Source organism: Dreissena polymorpha, chromosome 9, assembly GCF_020536995.1.
Source record: "Dreissena polymorpha isolate Duluth1 chromosome 9, UMN_Dpol_1.0, whole genome shotgun sequence".
Taxonomy (NCBI): domain Eukaryota; kingdom Metazoa; phylum Mollusca; class Bivalvia; order Myida; family Dreissenidae; genus Dreissena; species Dreissena polymorpha.
Window position 1 is genome coordinate 85,262,004 of NC_068363.1, and position 21,793 is coordinate 85,283,796.

At 34.1% G+C, this 21,793-nt stretch overlaps 1 protein-coding gene across 4 annotated transcripts in view; it reads left to right on the forward strand.

The window, feature by feature from the left end:
• The window catches only part of LOC127846688 (pregnancy zone protein-like), a 573,673-nt gene that overhangs the window by 194,612 nt on the left and 357,268 nt on the right, over positions 1-21,793 (forward strand). For all 4 annotated transcript variants that reach the window (XM_052378170.1, XM_052378172.1, XM_052378173.1 and 1 more), the window contains exon 15: positions 5,716-5,829. In XM_052378170.1, coding sequence (XP_052234130.1) covers positions 5,716-5,829 — 114 coding nt within the window. The remainder of the gene's footprint in view (positions 1-5,715; positions 5,830-21,793) is intronic.

Genomic DNA, 21,793 nt, shown 5'->3' on the forward strand with positions numbered 1-21,793 from the left:
GTCGACCATGGTATTTGACCATGGTCAACCATGGTATTTGGCCATGGTCAACCATGGTCATGATGACCATGGTCAAAGACTGTGGTGCCATTTTACAAAACGTGGTCTACCATGGTATACCATGGTCATATGACCATGGTCAACCATCGTTTAGCCATGGTCTACCATGGTATACCATGGTCATATGGCCTTCATTTTGCCTGGGTAGATATGCTGTTTTATTTAACGCTTGACAATCATGTGACAAATTGCTCCCTATGAGGAATAACTCCTTTTGTCACAAAGTTTCCAATTTTCTTCAAATGCAACATGTCTGTTGAGAAACTAAAATATTAAGGCTTTAATAACGGTTGTGTGAGTTAAATAAATTCTAAGAAACAAATATTTTTGTGAAGTCCAATTAACTTGAATTAAGTGTTTATTTTTTTGTCTGTTGTAGGTTTATATCCCGATATGCGCATCTGATTGTCAATATAATCAGTACACAGAATTGTAATTACACCAATGATAATGCAATTTTATTATGCATAATTATCAGTTCTTTCCATTTCAAATGTTTTTTTTTTTTTTCTTCTCTCATTTGAAATTCACAACTATTTAAATAACATGCAAACTTATCATATAGCAGCAACAATTATTTCTTGAGTTAACCGATACATGTAGATGGGGATTTATTTGCAACAAGCAAGGCAATAATCTCCCTATCACTGTTTCTATGAGACACTTCATACGTGTATTCCATAATTATGCTCAGCAATTAAGCAGAATTATGTCCCTTTTTGTACTTATTCCGGGTTAATGTTTGTTGGCGACTGCTCCATATCTCTATATCAACCACATTAGATATATAACTTTAAGTTTACATATGTGTTTAGGGTCTTTGCAAACAATTGATGATCAAGACCTTTAACTTTGATCTTCCTTTTACCAGAATTGTGCCACCTTTTGTACTTGCAAAGTTAAGGTAAACAGTTGGATGCATGATGAAATAAAGGTTAAGGTTTGCAGCAAAAGATATTGATGATAGAGCTTACCTTTTTAGATATTCATTTGGACTTCACATTGCTTCTAGATCACCATTGAAGGTCATGAACCTGGGCCCATAGTTACTCTCACCTGCAATATAGCGTACTTATGCCCCATTACATATATGTTCTTAAAAATGTATAATGTTCAGGTTTGAGTTTAACAACTTCCTATATTTTTGTTTGGTACACAAATCTGCTTTTGAAATAAAACTTGACGTGTGTGTTCAGGGTCATTCATTAATCTAAACCTAAGACTGTGACCATCCTTTAAGTAGAATTATGCCCCTTTTTGTACTTAGAAAAGTCTGGTTTTCATGATGAAATTCCAGATAAGAGCAATATAAACACTTAGCTCTGTAGTTACTAGAAATATTTATTTGAAACTTCACACATACCTTTAGGATAATCATGCAAGACAACTGACAAAGGTCCATAATTCTGACCTGCAATTTAGCAGCCTTGTTGTACTTAGTAAATTCAGCTGAATGTTTACATGCAACAACTCTCATCTCTGGCTGACATTCAGACCTAGCATCATGGGCTGGATTAGGGGCTCTATGGTGAAAGAAAATTTCATGGTTGCCTAAAAATAAAATAAAAACTCGCACTTTATAACTTCATTTGGAATGAAGACACTCTGCTGAAATTATGTGTCTATGTAGGTTTACATGCTGATCCTAAGAGAGGGATTCGGGAACAGTTTGGTCGCAATCACTGTGACTAACAAAAAAACAACAACAACAAAACACGACATATTCATCTCAATAACTTTGGTTTTAGATATCTTTCGGCGTAGCTGTTTATTGTCACTTTTGACCTTAGGTGACCTTTAGGTTACATTCATAAAAATGCCCGCGGCTACCCACGAATGAATACTCTTCATTTAGTCCATTGGCTGATTTGAGAATACCACCAGAAAATTGGAAACATGGCCGCGTCTTTCTAACACTGTTTTACTGCGTGTTCAGCATGAAACAATTTTATCTCTCATGAAAAAGCATGATAGATAGAACAGTTTTACACTCAACTCTTCACATCAATACAATTTGTGCGTATATATATATAGTGGCGTTTCCGTTTCCGTGCCGTTTCCGTGCAAAAGTTTTTGTACTACCCCAATTATTTTCATTGTCCCTTGACATATTGCTTTCATATTTTGCATACTTGTTAACCAACATGACCCCAACCTGTAAACAAGAGCAGACAACTACTAGTATATCAAGCATTTTGACAGAATTATGGCCCCTTTTATACTTAGATAATTTAACATTTTGCTTAAATTGCCATAACTTCTTTATTTATGATCAGATTTTATTAATACTTTGACAAAACAACACTTACCTGAAATACCACAATGGATTCCACCCAAACAATACCCCACGTCCCAACCCAGAACCCCTGCCCCCCCCCACCTCCCCCCCCCCCCCCCAAATTGTTTTTTTTTTTCCTTTTTTATTTTGAAAGATCATCTAATAAATGACCACAAACCATATTATACCCCCCTCTCAACCCGCCACCCCCCCTACCCCCCCCCCCCCCTCCCAAAAAATTTTTTTTTTTTCCTTTTTAGCTCACCTGATTGCTCAGGTGAGCTTTTGTGATCGGTCTTTGTCCGTCATATGTCCGTCCGTCCGTCCGTAAACATTTGCTCGTAAACACTCTAGAGGCCACATTTCTTGTCCTATCTTCATGAAACTTGGTCAGAAGTTTTGTCCCAATGAAATCTCGGCCGAGTTTGAAACTGGGTTGTGCCGGGTCAAAAACTAGGTCACTAGGTCCAAAAAAAGAAAAACCTTGTAAACAGTGTAGAATTCTCATTTTATGCCCAATCTTCATGTAACTTTGTCAAAATGTTTGTCTTAATGATATCTTGGTTGAGTTCAAAAGTGGTTCCGATCCGTTGAAAAACATGGCCGCCAGTGGGCGGGGCAGTTTTCCTTTTTATTTGGCTATAGAGAAACCTTGTAAACACTCTAGAAGTCACAATTTTTGCCCAATCATCATGTAAGTTGGTCAAAACATTGGTTCAAATGATGTCTCGGACGAGTTCGAAAATGGTTGAGATCTGTGAAAAAACATGGCCGCCAGTGGGCGGGGCATTTTTCTCTATATGTATATAGAGGTCGTTTTCGCTATTTGGCTATAGAGAAACCTTGTAAAAACTCTAGAAGTCACAATTTTTGCCCAATCATCATGAAAGTTGGTCAAAACATTGGTTTTATTGATATCTCAGACGATTTTGAAAATGGTTGGGATTGGTGAAAAAACATGGCCACCAGTGGGCGGGGCATTTTTCATGTATATAGTGAAAACATGTGAACACAGTAGAAGTCACATTTTTGGCCCAATTGTCATGAAATTTGCTCAGAACATTTGTTTCCTTGATACGAGAGTCGAGTTTAAAATGGTTCCGGTCAGTTGAATTACATATGGCTGCTGGAAGGGGGGCAGTTTTCTCATTATGCCCCTCCCCCCCCCCCCCTTTCGAAGAAGAGGGGGTATATTGTTTTTAGCTCATGTCGGTCCGTCCGTCCACCAGATGGTTTCCGGATGATAACTCAAGAGCGCTTATGCCAAGATTCATGAAACTTCATAGGTACATTGATCATGACTCGCAGATGACTCCTATTGATTTTTAGGTCACTGGCTCAAAGGTCAAGGTCATGATGACCCAAATAGTAAAATGGTTTCCGGATGATAACTCAAGAACACTTATGCCTAGGATCATGAAACTTCATAGGTACATTGATCATGACTGGCAGATGACCCCTATTGATTTTCAGGTCACTAGGTCAAAGGTCAAGGTCACGGTGACCCAAAGCAGTAAAATGGTTTCAGGATGATAACTCAAGAACGCTTAGGCCTAGGATCATGAAACTTCATAGGTACATTGATCATGACTCGTAGATGACCCCTATTGATTTTCAGGTCACTAGGTCAAAGGTCAAGGTCACAGTGACCCCAAATAGTAAAATGGTTTCCAGATGATAACTCAAAAGTGCTTATGCCTAGGATCATGAAACTTCATAGGTACATTGATCATGACTCGAAGATGACCCCTATTGATTTTCAGGTCACTAGGTCAAAGGTCAAGGTCAGGGTGACCTGAAATAGTAAAACGGTTTCTGGATAATAACTCAAGAACGCTTATGCCTAGGATCATGAAACTTCATAGGTACAATGATCATGACTCGCAGATGACCCCTATTGATTTTCAGGTCACTAGGTCAAAGGTCAAGGTCACGGTGACCTGAAATAGTAAAATGGTTTCTGGATGATAACTCAAGAACGCTTATGCCTAGGTTCAAGAAACTTCATAGGTATATTGATCATGACTCGCAGATGACCCCTATTGATTATCAGGTCACTAGGTCAAAGGTCAAGGTCACAGTGCCAAATAACGTATTTACACAATGGCTGTCAAGGTCACGGTGACTTAACTTAGAAAAATGGTTTCTGGATGATAACTCAAGAATGCTTAAGCCTAGGATCATGAAACTTCATAGGTATATTGATCATGACTCGCAGATAAAATAATGATGAAACTTGACCAGGATGTTTGTCTGGACAATATCTAGGTCAAGTTTGACGTTTGGTTAAGATTGAATGAACCGACTCCTCTCAGGTGAACGAACTAGGGCCATCTTGGCCCTCTTGTTTATTTTATGCTTTTTTTCACCGTTTATTTACATTGTAAAAGAAATTAACTGGATAATTTCGCTGGATTTATGCGAACACAATGCAAATATTAATGACTTTATTTTGTGTATAAAAGGGGCCTTTTCACAGATTTTGGCATATTTTGAAGTTTGTCATTAAATGCTTTATATTGATAAATGTAAACATTGGATCTAAAAAGCTCCAGTAAAAAATCAAGAATAAAATTTAAAAAAGGAAAAAAAGTAGCCGGTACCAGGGCTCGAACCAGTGACCCCCGGAGTCCTGGAGTTAGCCTGAAGTAAAAACACATTAGCCCTCTCGGCTATTCCGCCAGGTATACACAGTTTAAGCAGTGCTCCAGCTAGGCCTAAATCGAAGAGCGCCGCGCCCTGCCCTCCCGAACCTCCGCCCTGCCCCCCCCCCCCCCCCCCCCCCCCCCCGAACTCCCGCCCTGCCCCCCCCCCCCCTCAAAAAAAATAAAAAAAAATTTTTTTTTACATAATTATGATAATTCATAAATCTCTTATTACATTGTAATTAGTTTAATCCTCATTGTAGACATTATATTTGAATGGTTTAATAATAATGGGAATAATACAATTATTTATAGCGTTGTAACGCTTTATAATTTTTAGGTTTTCAAATCGTCAAAAGATACATATAAATGGCTATATTGGACTATGGTAAATGTTCAGTAATACTGTTTCCTCACAAATATCATAACTAAAACGAAAATTTGCGAATCTGAAACAACTTTTTTCAATTTTGTCAATTTACCAAACCGTGAAAAGATCCCTTTAAAATGTATTGAGGCATGCCACTGGAGAAAGGGTAACTTTTCAGCGAAAGGGAAACAGCTGTTAATTATTTTCTTGAAAAGGGGGCATAAAAAAATCAGAAAATGTGTTCATGTCAGTGTCAGATAGTTTGTTATTTCACAAGTAATCATAGAAAATATATTTTCACAAGTGGCGCAGCCATATTGAAACCATATAATACAATCCTGTATGTTTTGGTGTATTTCCAGGTGTGGTATACCAAAGGAAAAGAGGAGAGCATCAAAGCAAGCTTAAATCCAACAAAGTATTACTCTGGAAGCAAAACTGGACTCACCATTGCATTGGTTACTTCACAAAATCAGGTTTGTTTTTTTTTTCTGAAAAAAATCATCTATGGTTATAGTTCCATCATGGTATTTGATTTACATACATTTTTTTTCATAAATATACAAATTTATATTTTTTTAAGAATTAGAGGATGTTGCAAACTGCAAATCATACAGTTTTTAGTGAAAAAGGTATTTCCTGAAAACAACAAATACATGATATTTTCTGTTTGGTCTTATTTAGAGGCTGATATTATGTCTGATAGTTGTGGTGTGTTGGCAGGTTTGAAGATCCCCAACATTAGAACAGGCAGGAATGACAAAAAGCAAAACAGGAGGACAAATTAAATAATTGTCTCATTTGCGCCTCATTTGACTGACTGCTGATATATTTCTTATTTCATGGTGGCTTGTTGGCAAGTCACCAACACAAAAAGTACACATCATTTACAAATATATTGGCAAGATTGACACAAAGGACAAGAAATGTAATAATTTTCATAATAAGGCCCTATTTATTTTTCTGGCGGGTATATTTTTCATTGACTCATGCTGTACTGTTGACTGGTTTCCATGTCATAAACACCCCAACATGCAAGAACGACAAATATACCCTCCAAAATTTTAAAAAGGGTGACAAATGTTATAATTGTCGCCAGGTCTGTGGTACTAGCGAGTATATTTGTTATTCTCTGTTATAAGTAAGTTGGGAGGTTTAAAAGTTGCTAACATGATAACTGGCTAGGACAACTTTTCTATTATAACCCCAGAGCAAAATGTCATAATTGTTGTAATGGCACACTTTTTGTTGTTCTGGCAGTTATATTTGTAGTTTTTTACACCTGCAAACTTGCCAAAATAATATGGCAGAAATAAGCCACCATATTCAAATGATTTAATTGTGATGACGAAAAAAAAATTGCAATCAGGATTTACCCATATAATAAAGGACGACTTTTCACCAAATATTGCACAATAAAGAAATATTCCAGAATAATATGAGTATGATTCTACTAATTTTGCTAAGTGGTGGTTAAAACCATGTATTTAATTTAAGGCAAAATTTAGAGGATAAAATGTAAACTGTGAATTGACCACAGCGTAATTTCAATTCAGTCTTTAATAATAATGAATCTACAACAAATAATACAATTGTAATATGTAGGTCAAAGGTTTATTGCATGAACAGTCTTACTGACCCGTTATGGAACTTCATTGCGGAGATTTTTGTAAATTTAATGTTTTTTAATGTCACTTTTTCATCTACAAACACAAAATATTTATATTTTCCATTGTTTAATTACAAATTTCAAAAATCATGTCTTGACAAGTGAGTGCAGGTAAGTACATATTGGCTGAATTATGTATAGTAGGGTGAACAGTAGGCTGGATATGTTCACATCCAAAAATGTGATGATTTCTGTCATGGATGAACAGCCATCATTATCGAAGGTACATCATGCACAAATCTTCCCAGTCCACCAGCACATTGTCCTTCATAATGGCTGCATGATTTCACAGTGATTGTCTTTCACTGTCTAATGAAATGCTGTCAAAGTTTGAGACGAGAGAACAGTGAAATAAAGGTCCTTGACTCCCCAACAAAACACCATGCAAAGAGAGCTGATGACCAGACAATTCGAATGAGTGCCTGCTTGTAAGGTGCTAGTTTCTGCAAAAGATTGTTGATAGACCAATAGAAGTTTGTTGCAAAACATTGTATTCCCTTTCCAAGGTCTCCCAATAATGGGGAAAAGTACAACATGTGATGGTAAGTATTGCTCTCATTAGAAAAAATCACAACTTCAAATTTTAACCAATAATAGAAATGCCTGTACAAATAGATAACATTTTTAGAAATAAAACATGTACAGTAAACGATAGCTTTTATACATATTTTCATATAAACCTTATCTGGAATATCATCTGGACCCTTGAAGACCATGATTACAATTGAAAACACAATAAATGTGTATTAACCAGTACCAAGTACCGCATATTTGTAAGGCATACTCCAAAACCTCATGGCATGCACATGTAAAAAATTAATATTATAATAATGTACATACAAAACCAGAACATACTGGCCATTCACAATAAAAGAGATATGCTTTCCAAGATAAAGTCCACCAGAAAACAATATCTACTTCTACATATGCGTAATTTAATTTATCAGAACACAATCTGTGAGAAATGTATACATATAAAATGACAATATATTAGAAAATGACAAAATAATTCAGAAATTGAATTTGAGGATGACAATTATAAATTTAAAGTTACTATAAAGCATGTAACAAACAACAAATTAAAGTGCATGCATCAAAAACTTATCAAACAAAGCTCTAGAATCATAGCCAAAATTATATGCCACAAAAAAGAATGTGTATTTTGTCAATCCTATTTGCAGAAAGCTTGATATCTTAATGTTATAGTCAAAACGGTCCAGTTTATGTGCACGTGTCTTCCTTTGATCTTGTCCAAACTGTAAATTCATCATTTATCATGCAATTTTAAATTAAGTGAAGAAAAAGGACCACCATAATCAGATGACGTGTCATGTGTAACAACAGTTTCCCTACATCAAATGTCAAGGTATCAATAAGACATCAACTGTAAAATTTGGCCATAATCCTTTTTTCCATACTGTAAATTTGTCATTCTTTGTGCAATTTTTAAATTACTTAACACAAATGATTGCTTTGAGAAAATTACCTGTCATGTTTAATACGTTTCTTGCTACCACAAAGGTCAAGGTCATTCTCAAAGGTGTAAATTTCACATGAACTGTTTTTCAATCAGGCAATTTTAAAATAATGAATTACACATGTTTAACATGTGTTCTCAGTGTGTCATATGTAACACACATATACGTAAAATGGTAAAATTTGCCATAAAATATTGTGTGCAGATTGTAATTTCAGCATTCAGCTTGCGATTTTTAAATAATGTTCCACAAAAAATAACCTATGCAAACATCATGTCCTCAGCTCCTAGGTCAAGGTTACACTTCAAGGTCAAATGTAATAAGCAGTGAGCATACTACAGCTATCCACACAGCAATTTTCTTAAGTTAATTTACTGCAAATGTTCACCATATTCAGATGGCTTGTGGCATGAAAGACTGATCTGTTAGCTGAAAGGTCAATTCGACATTAAAAGTTAATCTGTCTGAAACGGGCATAATATAAATTGTCTGGACTGAAACGCCATCATTCATCACGCAAATGTGTCATGAGCAAGTCAAGTGTTTCTCGAGCCAAGGTCCATAGTACAGCTTGTTAAAATAATCTAAGATGTTATTGACAATAAGCTGGACATGTTGCCGAAAGGCATCTAATTTAGTAATACAGTTTCCTAAGGTTTGGAGGTATATAAACTATTTTATAATGCAGCGACCAATAAAATCAAATGTGATGACACTTATAGTAATTGCAACTGTTTGAGTAATCCTTCTCTGTACATCCTGCAAAAGATTCTAGATGTAATAACAATTGATTTATTAAGTTAAGTGCACGCATTCCCAATAAAAGATGAAGAGGATATCTTGTCAGCAATCTTCGACAATCTTTACAGAGGTTTTCTATAAGGAAAGGATCTTTCCATCAACAAAGATTGGAAACATCAAGGCAAGACAGAGGGAGATCTTGTGTTGTCTTATGGCCCTCTGTTATCTGGCGTCATCTCGCGTGACTTCAGATATTTCATAAATGTAATATATAAATCTATTTCTGGTTATAAGCTTTCTAATTTTAACTTCACTTGTTTTAGCGATGTTTAAATACAGTCTTAACTGATGCAGTTTACCATCTTAATCAAGAAAAGAGTGAGTTTGTTAACGGCCCTTTGTAATATGAATGAAATGCTGTATACAATGGCGAAAACCCTAACAAACCAAACAATTGTTCATTTATTTAAAGATTAAAAATTTATCAACATAGTGTCCGTAACTGTACAATGTTATGATAACCAATTAAAGCAATATAACGGTCTTGAGTTAACATCTGTTATAGCACTTAAAACTCATTCCCTTCAAGACAGATGATGTCCCCGGTGTGGATTTCAAGCCTAAATTGGTTTTCCCATTACACCACTTTTCTGCACAGTGTATGTTTAATTATAGAGGTGACACTCGTCACCTTCTCATAAGAAGTAAAACACAATAGTTATCCCTCGCCATAGGCGGAGGGATATTTTTTTGGCGTTGTCTGTCCGTCCGTCCGTCTTTCCGTCCGTCCGGAGCCATATCTTGCATTTAAATCGGCAATGCTTTGACAAAATATTGGCTAGACTTAGCTCTCTGTAGTAATCAGTATCATTTACAATGTTTTTGATAATATCGACCATTCTGATTGGTAACTGAGGTGTGTTAATATGCGCATGTGCATTTTCTATAAATAATTTGTGAATGGAATAACGAAACTCTTGCTCGTGTTGTTTTAAAAATATTTTTCCTTTTTTTTCAAAAATAAGCGGCATATAAAACATTCGATTAACCAAAGATAAAACATATTGATTGATCTTTGGATAAACCTACTAATAACTAAAACCATTAACAAACTAACAATATTATGTTTTACGAACTTTAAAAATAATAGCATCATCCTGGAGAAAACATTACCTACTGTCCAATGACCAATGGAAATCATGATAATGATTGTCGTAATAGTAAACAACTGTAAACAGCAAGTAAACTAAAACATCTTAAAAAACAACAACTTTCTAGCGCTGTTTGAGGGGTTTTCTATAAAGTCACGATACAATGAGGAGGACCGAAACTATGAAAAAATGGGATATGTTTTTAATTCGGAGAAGGGTTGCAACCAACTTAAAAATACCTGTTTAAATGTTGGAAAAAACAGTGAACTGTAATACCTGTCAGTCTTTCTTACATATCAGATGAAAAACCATAGTTCAGAATGATCTTTAAGAAAATGTACTGTTGTGAAGGGGGGGGGGGGGTCTGTTAAATAAAAATTAATATTTGTTTATTGCTAAGTCAGTGAATGATACCACTATGAGTTTTGAGATTCGGTACGTTTTGACACTTCGCAGATAAGAAACAATTTAATATCTGGGAACGAGAGATGACAAATTTTAAGATAAATTATATACTGTTATACATATGCAATAAGAATAGTGAAAAACGTAAATTTCATTTCATTTTGATTTTTGACCGAAAATTCAATTTAAACGCGTTTGAGATATGGTAGTTCAGCTGTAAGTGTAACAAGAAGAATAATGAAGCTTTGAAATGACTTCTTACGGATATTTCAGAAGATATTTCTGTTGGCTATTATTGCTTTCTCATGAAATATTAACTGAAAAATGATAATTTAGATAATGATACAAGCTTATATCACATAACAAGTAATAAACCTCAATTTAAGATTCCATCAAACTTGTAAATGTCCTTTCTTAGGATAAGTTGCATATAACATATACGTATTCACTCTCTCACACCAAGCTTAGAAAGAGAGGGAATCATTATAATAAAATGAAAAAACTAACAACAGCATACAACATAATTAAGTTTTCCTTTTGAGCATTGATTGTTAAGGTATACAACCACATCAGTCTTTAATATATTTTTACACTTGAGTGAAGATGTCACATTAAAAAATCCGCAATATTTGTAAGGTGATCAGTCTATCTCATGAAATAATAATTGCTTTGATTTTATTCTTTTTGTTCGGAAAACTATTTACTTTACATCTTTCAGTATGTGTGTGAAGCATTTAAGACTGATAGTGTATGACTCGTTCCAGACTAATACAAGTAATGGTATGTCCTTTTACTACCATACTGTGATTTGAACTATATGAATTTTGTCATTGAATGAAAACATATTAATTAAAGACCCAAAGGGATGTGGAATGTATCATGAACAGCAATGGTATTGTATTATTAAACACATTTTTAGCTCACCTGAGCACAACGTGCTCACGGTGAGCTTTTGTGATCGCTTTTTGTCCGTCGTCCGTCATGCGGTGTCAACATTTGCCTTGTTAACACTCTAGAGGCCACATTTATTGTCCAATCTTCATGAAATTTGGTCAGGAGATTGGCCTCAATTATATCTTGGATGAGTTCGAAAATGGTTATGTTTGCTTGAAAAACATGGCTTCCAAGGGGCAGGGCATTTTCCTTATATGGCTATAGTAAAACCTTGTTAACACTCTATAGAGGCCACATTTATTGTCCGATCTTCATGAAACTTGGTCAGAAGATTCATCCCAATAATATCTTGGACGATTTCGAAAATGATGCCAGTTGGTTGAAAAACATGGCTGCCAGGGGGCGGGGCATTTTTCCTTATATGGCTATAGTAAAACCTTGTTAACACTCTAGAGGCCACATTTATTTTCCGATCTTCATGAAACTTGCTCAGAAGATTTGTCCCAATGATATCTTGGATGAGGTCAAAAATGGTAACCTTTGCTTGAAAAACATGGCTGCCAAGGGGCGGGGCATTTTTCCTTATATAATAATGGCTTTATATGGCTTTAGTAAAATCTTGTTAACACTCTATAGGCCACATTTATTTCTAATCTTCATGAAACTTAGTCAGAAGATTCATCCCAATAATATCTTGGACGAGTTTGAAAATGATGCCGGTTGGTTGAAAAACATGGCCGCCAGGGGGCGGGGCATTTTTCCTTATTTGGCTATAGTAAAACCTTGTTAACACATTAGAGGCCACATTTATTTCCAATCTTTATGAAATTTGGTCAGAGATTTGTCATATTGATATTTTGGATGAGTTTGAAAATGGTTACGTTTTATTGAAAAACATGGCTGCCAAGGGGCGGGCATTTTTCCTTATATTGCTATAGTAAAATCTTGTTAACACTCTAGAGGCCACATTTATAGTTCGATCTTCATGAAACGCGGTCAGAAGATTCATCCTGATAATATCTTTGACGAGTTAAAAAATGATGCCGGTTGGTTGAAAAACATGGCCACCACGGGGCGGGGCATTTTTCCTTTTATGGCTATAGTAAAACCTTGTTAACACTCTATAAGTCAAATTTATTTTCCGATCATCATGAAACTTGGTCAGAAGATTTGTCCCAATGATATCTTGGATGAGTTCAAAAATTGTTTTGGTTGCTTAAAAAACATGGCCACCGGGGGGGGGGGCATATTTCCTTATATGGCTATATATGGCTATAGCTAAACCTTGTTAACACTCTAGAGGCCACATTTATTGTCCAGTCTTCATGAAATTTGGTCAGAAGATTGGTCTCAATGATATCTTGGATTAGTTTGAAAATAATTATGTTTGCTTGAAAAACATGACTGCCAAGGGGCGGGGCAATTTTCCTTATATGGCTATAGTAAAATCTTGTTAACACTCTATAGAGGCCACATTTACTGTCTGATCTTCATGAAACTTTGTCAGAAGATTCATCCTGATAATATCTTGGACAAGTTCAAAAATGATGCCGGTTTGTTGAAAAACATGGCTGCCAGGGGGCGGGGGATTTTTCCTTATATGGCTATAGTAAAACCTTGTTAACACTCTAGAGGCCACATTTATTTTCCGATCCTCATGAAATGGTCAGAAGATTTGTCCCAATAATATCTTGTTATCTCAGGTGAGCGACTGGGACTTTCAGGCCCTCTTGTTTAGAGTAACTCTTGTCGTATAAGACAAATTATTTTGTCACACAACACCGAACAAAAAGTATGTATCATTATCCAGATGCCAACCCATCTAAATTAAGAGAACGCAATATTTCTAAGCCAAATAAAAGTTCAAAAGGGTATTGTGTGACAAAAACTATATTCGTTTTTTAACAATGTAAAAAAATCAGATATAAATTAGCAAACATGATACATATTCAGGAAGTAAAGAAACGAAACAACTTGATTCAATTTTATTTTCATTTTCCACTGAATATAAATATACAACAATATTTTTTGCTTTAAAAAAAATTTAAAAAATCAAATATTGAAAATCTCGTACTGTGTTACAAGATGTTCATTAAATGAAACATAGCTAAATATAAAAAAGAAATGGAGCTATCATATTAAATAGAAGAAGATGAAAAAAGGTCTTTCGTTGATCCTTGTCTTGGTTTCACATAGCAAACATATACAGTAGCACACTATTGAAATAGTAAAAAAAAGTACCAAATAATATTAAAGCCACATTAAAGAAATATTTTTAATTAAGCGTAATTAGTTAATCACTTAAAAATGCTAATATTAACTGACAAGGAAAAGAAGGTAAATGACAATGACCACTATTTCCGGTAGCCTATATGAAAATCATTCAAATTCTATATATATGTTTGTTTGCAATTGAAATTACAGTTAGCTCAATTATGTGTAGACAGTTATTTGTATCTTATTTCCCTATGGTTGCGCCCTTTTGCACTGCGAATTTGTACTTCAATTATATTAAAGCATCAATTCTAGCATAACAGTCATTGACAAATAGCACAATGTTATATTATGCTTTTGTCAATGAGAGTCGTTTTGAATATGAATTATCAGCTGCTTAGGTGAATGCACTCATCCTATATTTAAATTGAGATTTTAGTCTCAGCTTCTTATGCAGAATCATACCGCTCCGCAAATGGATTTCCTAAATACACATCAATCAAAAAGGTGCATGAGTGCTTCTAACTTATTTTACACGTATAGATTATTGAAATGAAGAGAAATAAATTCGTCTCGAGAATGCACGAATAAAAAACCCTTACACGCAATACGTTATTAAAAATTACCGAAAAGTAAAGAATGTTAAAATTGGCGCAGCTGGAAATTCAAAACAGAATATAATTAATCATTTAGTGAATTGTTAATGTTGATTTTAGTATGTGTGAGAAGTTACGCTAGAAATATAATATGTTACAAACATCATATTTTCACGATCTTATAATCAATGAACACATTTATAGTTGTTCAGAAGATGTCTGTCAAAGTCATGCGCTTGTATCGTATTTATAACATAAATATGACACAATTTCTCGAGTACTTAGATGGACTTGTTCGCACATTTTTCGTAATGGAAATTTTCTAAAGTTTTGTAAGTTATTAACAAAATGAACAATCACTATAAATCAGGGAGCGAAACACCACTTAGGACATTTATTCACACACTGTAAAATACAGATTTCTTTGTAAATAATCATCATGTGAAATAGAAAAAAAAATTACATATGTGAAACGAGTGTAAAATTTGGAATAATTATGCTGTTTCCGTTGTATATTGTCTTATAACAGAGGTGAATTAAGTATATATTGTCTACAAGCATGTAGCTATTCGGATTACCGACTGTTTTAAATAATAGTCTTTTAATGCAAAGGAAACTGGTTCAACCCTTCCGGGCATGTGCATTATTATTTTCTTTTTTTAATTGTATTCTTCCATTTAATTGAGATCTTCAGTTATGTATTTTAAAGGGGACATTTAAGGCATGAAAAACGTGTAAAAATGCCCACATTTGTGAACATGTCTCTTTAAACAGTCACATTTATTATAAATTAATAACGACGTTACCCAATATACTTCTGAAAATAAATTATAATATATATTAAATTAGTAAGACTTAATTGCATTTTGTAGTTAAGATATAATTAAGCAAGAATTATACTAGCATTTTAAATAGTGTAGGACATTTTTTATATCCAGATGGAGTACTTTGTTCTGGAACACAAGTCTGGATAAAGTTTCGGAGTGAAAAATATCGATGTAATAAATTGATCGCTTTAATTTATTGTTTCCTACACGGTGACATGAAAGCAAGTTATAGTCAAAGTGACCGCTATTTTGTTTTACATTTATGTAATATTTTAACAATAGATATTTATCAAGCAGAACACAATTTAGAAGTTTTGTATGTTGAGTTAATGTAATTTAATTTGTTCTTCACACATCATTCCCACAACTTTAGTCCCGCACATAGTATACATCAAAGCATTGCATAGAGGTCTCTTCAAATGTCCTGTTACTGATCGATGGTCGTCCAGGGCATTTATCCGCTGATCATCAGAGCTATTTGTTGGTAATACAACATTTTGAATGCTTATGCTGTACTTTACATCAGAGCGGCCGGGATTGAGTAAAGGACAAGAACATGACAGAAGGATAAGTAAGGGATTGTTTTGCGGTTGCCTTGTGTACTGTAAATGACAGCCAGAAATAGTATTGATTTATACATGTGTAAAACAACAGCAACTGTAAATATATTCTGATAAATTAAGGGTCTTACTACGATTGTATGTATGTGATCTAATTTATATTTCCCAAAAGTGGTTATTTACAATTATGTCACGTAATTGTACTTTTGCAATCATCAATTAAACATACCACCAGTAACACACATACTTCATTATTGTATCCGTATGTATCATACTGGTTTGTTAGTTTCAGTCCAATTGCTGCCAGATCTAGAGATGACGTATGTATCGAACTGGTATGTTTGATGATTCATTCCAATGGGTTTCAGATCTAGAGATGACTTATATATCAGACTGGTTTGTTAATGAAACCAAGTAACATATAATGTAATTGGAAACTGTTCTAATCTTTTGCAATCGTTATAATCGAAAAACACTTCTACTGGCATTAGTTAATGGGGGTTTATTTTATTGATCGAACATGAAAGTGGTCCATCTAAAAACACCTGCCAGCCTTCGATGTTTGTTAAACACGTATACATGTTAATCTTAATTTTTTAATTGTTTTTTTATAATTTATTTGAATGACAGCAGATTTTCCAGGTATCGATTGGTTCTATCGCAGGTATACAAAAATCTATTGTTTACGGCTATAGATTATAGAAGCAGTAGAGTGGGGTATGCTGGCTCATCAATTTTATTGTAATTGATATTTTTTTCATATCAGCTTAGGATTTCAAAAAGGAGTTTATACCTCATCCATCTTTGTAGAAGCCAACTCCTGTTTTGCATAATGATGTTATTAATTCTGAGTGTGCCATTAGGATAACTATCGTCAAACAGACGACGTCTCTCACGTTTTCGCATTTTAGCGAAAGTCATCACTTTATCGGCTTTCCATATGCTGACAATATTAATATTTGCGAATTTAACAACGAATCCATGGAACCGGCACTTTTCACTCCAAGATAAGCTTAACTTCTTTGTGTATACTTGAGACAGAACTCTTCCACTTAATTGACATCTTGGTGGAGGTTTTTGCTCTCAATTCCCACATGTGGCGGATAAAACATGATCAGCCTTGCAGAAGACTTTTCGAAAGTACCCTCATTATATCGATGGGTTCCAGAGCATTCCGAATAAATGCCGAGTGTTTGTTGAACATTTCGGCACCGTCCAGAGATAAACTGTCGGCGTCCAAATTGTTAACTTTCAAAATTTGAATGCCAAAGCTTTCAATTTGCAATTCAATCCGTCCCGAAGATTTCAGAAATGATGTGGACACATAACAATCGAATATGGAGTGGTCAGAGATAGTTACTATGACAACCTGAAACATCTCGATTTTGTAAAAGTACATGTATAAACATAAATGACTTATATTTTAAACACACATGCATAATTGCAAGATACTCATATTTAAGCACAATACATATTCATTTAGGATTGTATAACGTTGTTTAACAAGTTTAACAAAATATACTCTTGTTGGACCCTGCAGTTAAGTGACTCAACCATGCCAAAAACACAAACCATTGAAACCTTATTAATATTTCCATGTCAAGCAGGTCTCATAAACAGCCTGCTTACTTTTGTTTTATATTTCATTTCGTAAATACAAGTATTTAAACTTTAATTTACTTCGATAAACATGCATGAAGATTGCTACCTCATCGTTGCACGATTTGCAATGCGTAAAACAACAATGCCGTTATATTATAAGTAAAAACATGTTGTACTTGCTGAAATCGTATTAATATGACATACTTTGTTTGTTGAATCAGTTGCAGTCGGACTTAGAAAACAATGATTGCCTCCATCGTTAAAACTCACCGCATATTTTCCGTTGCCACTGCATTATATACTGTTTGAGTGCCGGTTGCTAGTTATGGTACTGCCATGGCTGCAAACTGTAAAATGTTAAACGCACAGAAACTTTCATTCGAATTGATGAGATTTCAATTACAAGCAACAACTTTGACCAAGTAAAGATGAAGTAGATAGTCGCGATTGTAATCAAACTTTGACTTACATGCTATTAAATTTTTGAAATATCACCTTTGTGTGGTAGGTATCACTGATCGTCTTGCGGAATATGATAAAGAAAACCCTGCAACGAATTTAGTGCTTGTCTGAATTTGAGGCTGAATTGGTGTCGGCGGGCATTGAGAAAGGAACTATAGTCGTCGTCCATGCTTCGTCGAAAAGTTCTGACGTCTCTCTCAAAGCGGAATTTTGCATATTTATATTTCCCTCACAGGCTCACACTGGTTTTGCTTGTTAATTTGAACCAATGCAGATGTTGTCTATCTGAATGTTTGATCATAATTGTTGAATATGAAATCCTCGTTTTTACGTGAACCTTGAATATTGGTTGAGCAATTTTTCATCTCTGTATGAGCGATACGAGAAGTGTACTTTTGGGGTTTTATCGGCAGCAATGCAAAGAAAGTCAGTTTTAGTTGAAAAGCCCTTGAACATCAAAATGAAGCATAAATTGCTAGGGCCGTGCACTTAAAAAAAATGCATTTCTCTTCATTTGTGCAATGTTAATTACTTGTAAAGAAGTGAGAAAAGTTTGCATCATTATTGTTTGCCGTTATGGAACAAACGTGTAATAAACGTTCGATGTGTGTTTTTATTTCAAAGCATGATGAGATCCAGGTATTCAATTTTTTTTTAAATATATACTGATAGATGTAATTTATACTTTTTTTTTAATAAGATGTAATTTAGTAATGTATACTTTTTTTTTAATTCTATAAACTTCTTCTTGATGTAACATAATTATGTAATGGAAAAAAAAACATGTTCGAAAAGCATTTTTTCAATCATGTCAATAAGAAAGTCGTAGCAGAAACCCAAATGAAAATGTAACAAAGGTTACACAAGACGGATGAATTTAGTACATAGACATTGCGTTCTCTTTTAATATATGCGTAACCGTCACTTACGTTTCTCTTGGTAAAATAAATTTCTGAACCCAAACTTCTATGTATGTAGTTGTACTGTTTGAATAGTTTCTCGTGATACGTTTTGCATTTACCAGTAAAATGCATGTATATGAACGTTTTAATTAAGATGACTGAATATTTGTACTAGTAAAGTAGAGCTGCACATACTTGTATGTTCTAATTGTAATCCAAGTGTCAGAAATAATTTTATAAACGTTCATTAATAAATGTACGTTACCAACATGTATTAATGTTTACAGCATTTTTCTGGGCTAAACGTTGTTTTGTTTTACTGCATACCTCATGTTGCATGCCTGTAAACGTGTTGAGTGGAAACATCTATTGAGAACAACAACAATCATGGTTTAATTTGGTTTGCATTTAGGCGTGATTGGACTGATAATAGAAACATAAGCAAATAATTAGGTACCTGACAGCAAATGTAATAATTTCTCTTGCCAATTCTACCGATTGCTGTTATCAAGACTTTTTGAACTACGATAGAATAATGTAACGATACATTTTTAATGCAAAGAGATAAATCAAATTAATTATTCCGTGTTAGAATACAATGTTATTAAACTTATAGTATGACTGTTGTTTTACGAACATATTAACATTAGTTATATTGCCGTTTTAGTCAATTGCTTTTCAGTTAGTTCGACATTAAATTGTTGATCCCTTTTCTACAACCTACGTCCAATAATCACAAATCAGTGGCTTGAACGCTATTAAGCTTTGCATATGTTTTGTAAACTTATTATCTAATACATAACGTCAATGAGGCAGAATTCAAGAATATTGTTAGGCTATATAATAACAAATGAATGAGATTAACACACTTGTAACGCATTTGAGTCACAGCAATATACCAATATGGATTAATTCTAAAATATAGCAATACAAAATGACGACAACTTGAATGCATTTATGAAAGGAAGAAAATGTGTATTGTAAGCTTCTTTTCTTGCGTATCATGTAGATTCATAGCATATCAGTTTTCGAAATTAACACTACATATTTGATAACGAAAATCCAATGTTCATTTAATCAACACAACAAGCTAGATTATGAAATTAAAATCTCAATGAATAAACTCGACATGTTTGATTATGAAATTAAAAACTATGAAATAAACAGCTTGGTGTGATACGAATAAAAAAAAATCTTCAATAAAAAATCAAGAAATTGTTTCAATTGACTTAAACTGAAATGCTGGTACTTCAAAGGAGAAATTTTCATAAAATTTATAAGACAGTGATTATCATTTGATCATATGCCGCTAACACTGTAACTTATTACACATTTAAATACTTGTAAAAATTTTGATAGAAAACATAACTTGCATTTTTCATGTGCTACCTTTTTTCGTTTACATGTACAGCTTGTTGTCACGTCAGAACATTTTATGTCCTTAAGTTCTTACAAAGCAGAAACAAATTGAGGTATACACATACACATGGAAATGTGTCAAATACACTTATAATCCACGACACTTGTTTGGACACGAGCAATCCACTATGTATTCTACAGTGCAAATAAAGACAAACTTCCACTGTTTTTCTGCTGTCAAGGTATCCAAGTGCTTAAGTTTTAACAAAATCAGAAAAGCAGTTAATTACGACTTTTGATATGCATATATTATATTCTGCTGTGTTAGGGTAAAATTTGAAATCGTACATGTAAGTGTGACCTTGACCTTTCAGGTAGACAGGTGGTACATGGGACAAGCCGTATTATTATGATGGTTATCAGTGTGGTATTATCATACCACACAAAAAATACATCATAATACACTTGGGGACTTTTCTAACGCATCACTTTTCAAACTTGAATATCTCAGTTATGAGTAAAGATATTGATTTAAAATTTTACATACGATCATTTTGACAACATTCTATGCAAGCTCACGATAAATTCATTCATCTGTGACGATTGGACGCTTTAGCACGTGGGGTAGGTGTTGTTCCATATTTCTGCACGTGGAAATGGCGAAACGCGATTTAATTCTAGTTTGATTTTAATTGAATTATTTGAGGTGGGTTCTTACACAAGTAAAACATAAAATTAATTTACAGAACAATATAGCTCGTATGAATATTCAGGAGCGCAATCGCGCACTTTGCATTTTACAGGCTACTTTCCCACCTGCTAAAGCGTCCGATCGTTACGGATGAATGATTTTATCGTTAGCTTGCACATATTGTATTCAAATGATCACATCGTCACCTTAGCGCAAAACAGTGATAAGTGACATTTTTTTCAAAAATGACTTTTTTGCATAAAATGATCTAAAATGATGTCATACATGTCCTAAATAAATATCAGAATGGTATTCCAGTTTAATTGGTACTTTTTAAGAAAATGTCATACTGTAATATTTGCACACATAATTTTGTTCGGTGCAGTAAGTAAATAAGTGCACTTGTCTACTTACTGCACCAATGTTCTTTTCATTTAAACTGCTTTGCATTGTGCAAGAAAGTCACAAGTGCACTTGTTCACTTATTGCACCAAAATAAGATTGATTTCCAGAAAAGTTATTTGGTGTAATATAGTGATAAGTGTAATATATCAAGGCCAAATGATGATATCAGAGCTAGAAACTATGCATTTAATCCCAGTTAAAGGGACATTAACACATAGAGGAATGTTGGAAAATTAAAACAAAGCAATTGAACCATAAACTTTATTAAAATCAACTTGAACACCAAACTGTACATAAAATAACAACGGGGTCACCTAGAAATATCCAATTTTCATAATATTTGCATAATCATTGACACACTGATATTCTAATGTCAGGTACGTTATATTCATTTTAACACATCAATACATTTTAATCAACTCGCACAGATTCAATTATTATTTATCATTATATGTGGTAATTTGTGCTAAACAGATTCCTGACT